Source organism: Cornus florida, unplaced genomic scaffold (assembly GCF_030987335.1).
Source record: "Cornus florida cultivar Cherokee Brave unplaced genomic scaffold, ASM3098733v1 CherokeeBrave_3.0.0_Hap2_Chr01, whole genome shotgun sequence".
NCBI lineage: Eukaryota > Viridiplantae > Streptophyta > Magnoliopsida > Cornales > Cornaceae > Cornus > Cornus florida.
The window spans coordinates 76,599,590-76,608,355 of NW_026775571.1; the positions used below are offsets into that span (position 1 = coordinate 76,599,590).

Consider the following 8,766-nt stretch of genomic DNA (forward strand, 5'->3'; position numbering starts at 1 on the left):
AAGTTGTTCGTGCTTCCTTGATAGATGCTCATATGCCGTTATCGTATTAGGGAGAAACTCTTGTCTCAGCAGCATATCTAATCAATCGAGTACCCTTTAGCTCTATTGACTTCCAGACACCATTACAGGCTCTCACTGACACAATTGTTGCCCCAACCATCCCAAATCTACCTCCTCACGTATTTGGTTGTGTAGCATTTGTACACCTCCGTAAACATCAACGCACCAAGCTAACTCCTCGAGTGTTGTGATGTGTTTTTCTCGGATATGCTACTCATCAAAAGGGGTATTGCTGTTATCACCCTCCAACTCGACGAATGTTTATCACCATGGATGTTGTCTTCTATGAAGACTCGATGTATTTTTTCTCTGTGTCTGAACTTTAGGGGGAGTAACAGAGAGAAATTCAGACTCTAGATTATGATTCTCACATTTTTTAGGACGGCGATTTGAGTGGTAATGGCGATTCTAGTGGTGATGACTCACAAGTTAGAGCATCCAATTAAGAATCGAGCGAATTGGATTCAAGTGGTATAAGTTTGGATCAAAGTGGTGATGAACGTCCAGAAATGGAAAGTATGGCGCCAACTCCACAGTTGTCCGAGTTTGAGCCAACTCCACAGTTGTCCGAGTTTAAGTCCCTTGCAACTGATATATCAAACCAATTGCCTACTGAGGATGTTCCTGATTCAGTGCCTGAGCCACTCAGAAAACAATTACCACAGCGTCACACTAGAGGTATTCCTAAACCCACATATGAACCTGAACTTTCTAGTAAAGTTAAGTATCCCATAAGTCATTATGTGTCAAACCATCGTTTGTCAGAATTAAAATTTTCATTTGTAAATCAATTATCTACTGTATCTACTCCTAACAGTGTGCAGGAAGCTTTAACTGACCCTAGGTGGAAAGTAGCTATGAACGAGGAGATGAAATCCTTACAGAAAAATAAAACTTGGGAACTCATTGATCCTCCACCAGGAAAGAAACCAGTAGGATGTCGTTGGATTTACAATGTGAAGTATAAAGCTGATGCCATAGTTGAACGCTTTAAAGCAAGATTAGCGGCAAAAGGTTACACCCAAACCTATGGAATTGATTATACTGAGACATTCGCACCTATAGTCAAAATCAATACAGTTCGTGTCTTATTGTCTTTAGCTGCAAGCTTGGATTGGCGATTACAACAATTTGATGTGAAGAATGCCTTTCTGCATGGTGAATTATCTAAAAAATTCTACATGGATCTCCCACCAGGGGTGCATGATACCTGAAAAGTATAGTCAGAAAGTCTGCCGGTTAAAGAAATCATTATATGGGTTGAAACAGTCTCCAAGAGCATGGTTTGGAAAATTCACAAAATCGATGATAGCCTTTGGCTACCGTCAGAGCAATTCAGACCACACATTATTCTTGAAGAAACAACAGGGTAATATCACTGCACTTATTGTATATATAGATGACATGGTGGTTACCGAGAATGATCCTGAAGAAATGAAGGCTCTCAAGAAGTACTTGTTCAGAGAATTCGAAATGAAAGATCTAGGTCCTTTGAGATATTTTCTTAGGATCAAAGTATCTCGGTCTAATAAAGGAATCTTTCTATCTCAAAGAAAATATACCTTAGATCTATTACAAGAGACTGGCATGACAGTATGTCAACCAGCTGAGACACCAATGGAAGAAGGACTGAAGTTATGTGTTGAGTCCAACTAAGTACCTGCTAATAAAGGAAGATACCAAAGACTTGTAAGGAGATTGATGTACTTAGCACACACAAGACCGGATCTGGCTTATGCATTGAGCATTGTTAGCTAGTTTATGCATGATCCTGGAGAGCAACATATGACTGCAGTTATGCGCATTTTGAGGTATCTTAAATCTACTCCTGGAAAATGAATTTTGTTCACTAAAAATGCTGGTTATCAGAACATAGATGCATATACTGATGCTGATTGGGCTGAAGCTATAGATGATAGGCGATCTACTTCTGGTTACTTCACTTTTGTATGAGGTAATCTTGTTACATGGAGAAGTAAGAAACAAAACGTTGTTGCTCGCTCGAGTGCAGAAGCTGAATTCAGAGGTATGGCGCTTGGACTTTGTGAAACTTTATGGTTAAGACTTCTCTTGCGGGATTTGGGTTATCTACCTGGGCGACCGATTCGACTATATTGTGACAATAAAGCAGCATGTGATATTGCCTATAATCCAGTTCAACATGATCGTACGAAACATGTCGAAATAGACAGATTCTTCATTAAGGAGAAGTTGGATGGAAGAATTGTGGAGTTGCCTAAGATTCTATCTGAGGATCAACTAGCCGATATTCTCACCAAAGCAGTCTCAAATCAAGTGTTTTCAAAATTTTTAGACAAGTTGGGCATGTGTGACATCTATGTACCAACTTGAGGGGGAGTGTTGAGATTTTACCTATTGTACAGCTGTATGATTGAATTATTTTCTCCGTGATTTAGGGCTAATTGGTAGGTAATTAGTTTCCCGTTTATTGTATATTTAGTTACCTATTTTAGCTGGATATTACTCTATAAATTGAATGTAACACCATCGTGAATAAAATTGAATTTGAGTTTTGATTCTCATATTCTTTCTCTGAATTTGAAGACCCATTATGTTGTAGCACCTTTTTTAAGCTTGAATTCTACAAGTAGAACTTGCTTATGTTAAGGTATATTCATGTACTCGAAGAAGTGCTCAACTTCATTAAGCCAATCCAAGAATTCATCAACATAAAAAGATCCCTTAAAATGAGAAAATCAAGTTTTGCCTGAAACTCAAGATTGTATGGATATATATGATTTTTTTCGCGTTTACATCGATCATGTTAACCCATCATAACCCATCTGAATCCAAACTACTCATCATCAAAATAATCCGCATAGGCTAAACTCCTACATGGATATACAAGAACATAACCAATGTTGAGTTGGTTACGAGAAACGTCGTCAACACTACCCCATATTGGACCATGGGCCTGCTTACCACCAATTCCAAGACTAGCATTTTGTTTAAACCATTAAACAAATCATTGTTCTTGAGTATGCATAGTTGTTAGTGGGGCCTATACTCTATGATCATCATCATCAAAACGGTTGCTGCTGAAACCATCATTCGCTCAAACCAGGGTAGAATCATGGCTTTGATACCAACTGATGAAACAGAAGTTAAAAGATACACTCACATTGAGATAATGACGAAACAAAAGTTTCAAACTCAAAACATATATTTTGTACTGTATTCTTCATTTCAAGATATATTTTCTCTTTAAACTTACACTTTTTTATAGGGAGTTACAATCGGAAAAACAATAAATGTATGAGACACTTCGCTGTCGCAAATCTACATTTTCTATATCTTCCGCGCCACGCAAATTGTCATGCCCGTCCCCGTTGTGCCAATATTCTTCATACTTATGATGCAAAATGTGTCTACATAGTTAAGAGGCATCCACATATATAAGTGCCAAGTTGCCAACAACCTCTCCCCCACATGCGATGCGGAACGTCACACAAATCTTCTCATCTTTCACCCGTCACAATAATCATTGGCCCTACATGTTTTATTTATTTATTTATTTATTTTTTTTAATAAGTAAAATATATTAGAAAAGCGTTCAAAAGGGGAATGCGTCCCTAATACAGAAGAACAAAGAACCTAAGGACCAATAGAATCCAAAAGGTCAAAAAGATCAGCAATCGAGGATCAAGCGCTTCCTCTAACATAACATAAAAGAGAACGGAGAATAAGAGATTTTAAGTGAGCAATAGTTGATTCTTTCCCTTTAAAATTTCTATTGCTTCTCTCTCTCTCTAGATACACCACCAAACACAATGTGGGACAATCCTCCATGTTTTATTACATTCACACGTATGTATATGTATATGTTTATATATATGTATACATATAAATTTATACATACATATATATATATATATATATTTCAATACTCACATTACCATTTCTATTCTTTTGTCTTACCTCATTTACCACGCACTTTTTTCTACCTATAATCTGGCACCACCCCATGCATACATCATACATACATCACTACACATTCACACTATTTCTAATTTATTACCACACCTTTACGCACCTACTGCTTGTTTCCTTCTTCTTCTTTTTTGACTTTCTTTCTTTCATGTGGTGGGTCCCATCACTACGAAATTTCCTTGTGGGTGAACCCAGAAATGTTTTCCTACATCACTTTTAGATATCAATGCATTCAATGTGACTTCTGAGTGCCATTCGGTCTTTATTGAGTGGTAGATGATGAAGCATGGAGTTGATGGAGACTAATACGCTACAAAATTGGTGTGGAAGAGAGTTTTTCTTGGAATAGATGTTGATTTTGAAATGATTCTTTTGTATTACCTATCTCTTGCTGATATATAAGGGCTTAAGGAACAGGTAATCATTGGACACGAAACTAACAATAGATACATGAAAGCGTAAGAACCCAAAGGGATTCCCTTATTTGTTTGTCTAATTTGAGGGAGAAGATCCTGTTGAGTTCTTAGGATCATTTCCTTTGGGTTGTTAATACTAAAGTAGTAGAATTTGGTGCATCAGTATTGTGTCGACCATATGGATCTATACAGGGATCATGAATAAGAAAGTGCATCAATTCTTATTTGCACTGGGAATAACTCAACAGGAGCACTATAAAACAACGGAAGATATGTATTGTATTAAACCAATACAAAGGCATTGGATAGAATTTAAGCTTTCACACAAAACAATATCCATAAACACTTCAAAGAAACTGATGTCCAGAGTATTTCTCTTCATGATTAGCTTACATAAGATGGAAAATATTATTGAGGACGATAAAATTTTCTCCCTGATCATGATTTCTTAAACACCAGAAGTAGGATAATCTTTGAGTGATTATACACTATTTTTCAAACAAGAACATGTAATATATGGAAAAAGAGAACCTTAACCATCATGTTTACTTGGACAACAGATATTGGACATCTGATGATGAAGATACACAACTATCAAGATAAAATCCTGTTGAAGTTGAAGCAGCATCCCAAGGCCCAGTGAGTTCAGCTACCGGAAATTCAACCTCTTCATAGTTTTGTTGAATAGTAGATGCTCCATGTGACATTGTAATCATTTCCAACTCCATTGCAACTTCTTTCATTGTAGGCCTATTTTTTCCATCCAAGTTCAAGCATCTTTTTGCAAGGTTAGCGACTTGCATGATCTCTTCTTTCCCATCATCTTTTACAACTCGAGCATCAAGAATATCAAACAGACGATTCTCCTCCATTGTCGATATGAAATATGTTGCTAAACTTCGACATTTTTCAGATATGGTTGACGAGATCGGTTTTTGTCCTGTTATGAGCTCAACAAGAACTACTCCAAAGCTATAAACATCACTTTTCTCTGTAAACTGACTTGATTGGAAATATTGAGGATCCAAGTATCCAAAGGTGCCCAGTACTTTTGTGGTCAAATGAGTTTGATCAACTGCAATTGATCTTGAAGTTCCAAAGTCGGACACTTTTGCTCTGTATTTATCATCCAACAATATGTTTGTGGACTTGATGTCTCGATGATAAATGGGTATGGTAGCTGCTGAGTGTAGATAGGAAAGAGCTCCTGCAACTTCTACAGCAATCCGAACACGCATGTCCCAGGAAAGAGGGAACTCTTCATTTTGGTCATGGATATACTGAAAAAGGGTTCCATTAGGGATAAATTCATAAACAAGCAGAGGAACTTCTGTCTCCAAACAACATCCATGTAGCTTGACTACATTTCTATGGATAATTTGTGATAAAATGACCACTTCATTAATAAATTGCTCAAGTTGGCCTTCATCCACTATTTTGGACTTCTTAACTGCTACAATTCTACCATCTGTCAACATGCCTTTGTAAACAGTACCTTGGCCTCCTTGACCTAGTATTCGATTCTCGTTGAACTGATCAGTGGCTTTTTCCAACTCCTTTGAAGTAAAGAGTTTGGTTTTCTCAACATTACCTTCACCTGAGGACAGTTGTTGTTTTAGTAACAAACCCCCATTTCGTTTAAAGAATTTTTCCTTGACCTTAATTTTCCTCCTCCTTTTCACTAGTGTAATCATCCACCATGTACCAATAAGTAAAAATAGTATGCCGAGACCTGTGCTAGTACCTGCAGAACTCAATAGGAAAGAATCACCTTTTCAGCCTAAAATATTTATGCTTGAGTGCATAAAATACTTGTATGCACTGATATTTCCTAGGCTTATTCATATCCCATAAGAAAGAGAAGTCAAGTATTCTAATGTTGGAAAAATCAGCCAGTTGTATGGTTAGAGTGTTGCAATGGGACTATATCCTTGCTACATAGTTTTAATGTGAGTGCAGAACTACCCAATTAAAAACCGTCAACAGTAATTAGGAACCATATTAAATTATACTTGAGGTTTAAACTATTAAGTCCACAAATTTGATCATAGACTACATAGTTACTTTTTGGAGCTACATTAATTGCTACCATGTTTCCTATAATAATTGTACTGTCAGAAGAGATCCAATATTTGCAAGCTTGAATCCTATTTGTCTTAAAAATGATGTTGACAGTTTAAAAAATCTAGTGTTTTTCTTTCTTCTTCTTCAGTTTGGCTCAAAATTTAGTTCTTTTTTTATATGGACTCAAACCGAATCGATCAATTTGTCTGGACTCTGGTCAAGTAAAAATTAGTACCTTCAAATTTGTGCTTGTTATCTCAGCGTGTGTGTTTTGCGCGGGGAGTGGGGAGCACGTACCTATAATAATGATCCCATTTCTTCTGTTGCCTAACTTGCCTTCAATGTCCTTGAGTTTGTAGCAATAAGATCCTTTAAATCCAACGGATATGTACCCAGGTGGACAATAGCACTTGTAACTTCCTGGCGTATTCGAACAGTTCATATGACAGCGATTGGTACCTCTCGCACATTCATCAATATCTAATATGCAAAATCAAACAAAATAAGTTGTTAACATGTTTCACACGCCTGCACAGAACTACTACAGAGTACTCGAGGGATATCTTAATTGTGCCATACACAGAACGGTGGCAATGTTAAAAGTTAGTACAGACTCGTGGCTAGGTGTTTGCTGTTTTTGGCAATCAAGTGATGAAGATATGTTTTAGTATTGCATAACTAAACTGAAAATTCTCTGTGCAGAACTTTACCTTGGCATCCATCACGCAGATATGGGTTTCCTTCATAGCCACGGTCACATTGGCATAGATAACTTGAGCTTTGATTGGAATATGAACTGCAGGAAGCATTAGTACCGCATAATGATGAGCTATTAGACACCACTGCGCCAACGCGGCATTTTATATAGTTTTTGCAACCTTTTTTACCATTCTCTGGAGGAATCACTTTACCATTCTGTGGATTAGTAGGAATCAGTGCTCCGTATGTGATTGATCCTAATGAGAATGATTGGCAACTCCCATATGTACGCCAAGTCAGCACGGCAGGGACCACCTCCATTTTCTGCACGGCATAGGGGTCGGTCAGGTTAGTGAACCAATCTTGCTCCACCATAAAGGCATATTTGCACTCATTTTTATCATTGTTTGAATCTATGCTTCTAAATGATGCATTGATATACTTGAGTGATGGAGGGATTGTGGTTTGGCAGCAGTTGATGCCATAGCAGCTTTTATCTCTTGAAGTAAAATTGCAGTTGGACACGCACCCTATGACCATTCCTCCCCAGTCGATTAAGGCGAGGTTGTCACAACCAATGGCCGTGAATCGGTTGTTGGTGTCTGAGAAAGAAAAAGGAGTACCAATCAAGTCCACAGCTTGATTATTAACCCTGTTGTTACAATTAGAAGTGATCAACGGGTTGTTGACACGAACAGTGCCTTCTGTCAATGAGATTTCAAGCACCTCAAGGCGGATGCTAGTGATGAAAGGTTTGAAGGTGTTGAAAGATTTGTTGCAGCTTATCTCAAACGACCAATGACCAGAACAATTGGCTCCAATACCAAATGGGAAAGGAATGATGACATTTCCACATCTGTCTTGACAACCAGGTTTTGCCATTGCTAGTGTTGCTGCTAATGCTGATGATGCTTGTGTTAGCCATAACAATAGTTCGATTTGCAGCACCAATTGAATAACCATTCTCTCTCTCTCTGTTTTTGGAAGATTTGAGGGAAAGAAAGAAGAACAAGACTACTATCTGTTAGTAATTAGTCAATGGCAGAGTCATTTAAGTAGGTTGGATTGATCATTTGAGGCAATCACCAATTAAATAATCATTCTCTGTGGGTGTGCTTTTGGAAGAATGAAAAAGGAATAAGACGAAGACTACTATCTATTAGTCATTGACTCAATATTACTCAATGGTGGAGTCATTAAACCATTATTCCAAAGTTGGAGCCTACCATCATTTTGTATTTGTGTTGGATTGTTCATTGAGGCAATTATCTAATATGTGCATATATATGAAGTATTTTATAAATAAAAAAAAGGGTTTCAAGCTAGCCTCCATAGGGCTATAGGCACAAGTAGGTATGGCAAAATATTCTGTCCGGTCGGGTATCCTTCACACCCCGCCTCGTTGGAACTATTATGGGACGAGAATGGGAGTTAGGATTGAAAACCAGCATGGTTATGAGGCGGGAATGAGTAAAGATCACTTGTCCCGACAAGTTTACCGTGATAAATTCCAATTTTGTAATTATACTTTGTTTTATAGTATTCAATAATATTAAATATATATTAAGCAAACCCT

General features: G+C 37.5%; 1 protein-coding gene across 1 annotated transcript; it reads right to left on the reverse strand.

Moving 5' to 3' along the window:
* Positions 1-4,811: 4,811 nt before the first annotated feature.
* LOC132301747 (wall-associated receptor kinase-like 1) lies at positions 4,812-8,440 on the reverse strand. The gene is made up of 3 exons (XM_059798976.1): positions 7,202-8,440; positions 6,789-6,971; positions 4,812-6,171 (listed from the first exon to the last, which is right to left on the reverse strand). The coding sequence occupies exons 1-3, from the start codon at positions 8,151-8,153 to the stop codon at positions 4,973-4,975; spliced, it is 2,334 nt and encodes a 777-aa protein (XP_059654959.1). The 5' UTR covers positions 8,154-8,440; the 3' UTR covers positions 4,812-4,972.
* Between the last annotated feature and the right edge of the window lie 326 nt (positions 8,441-8,766).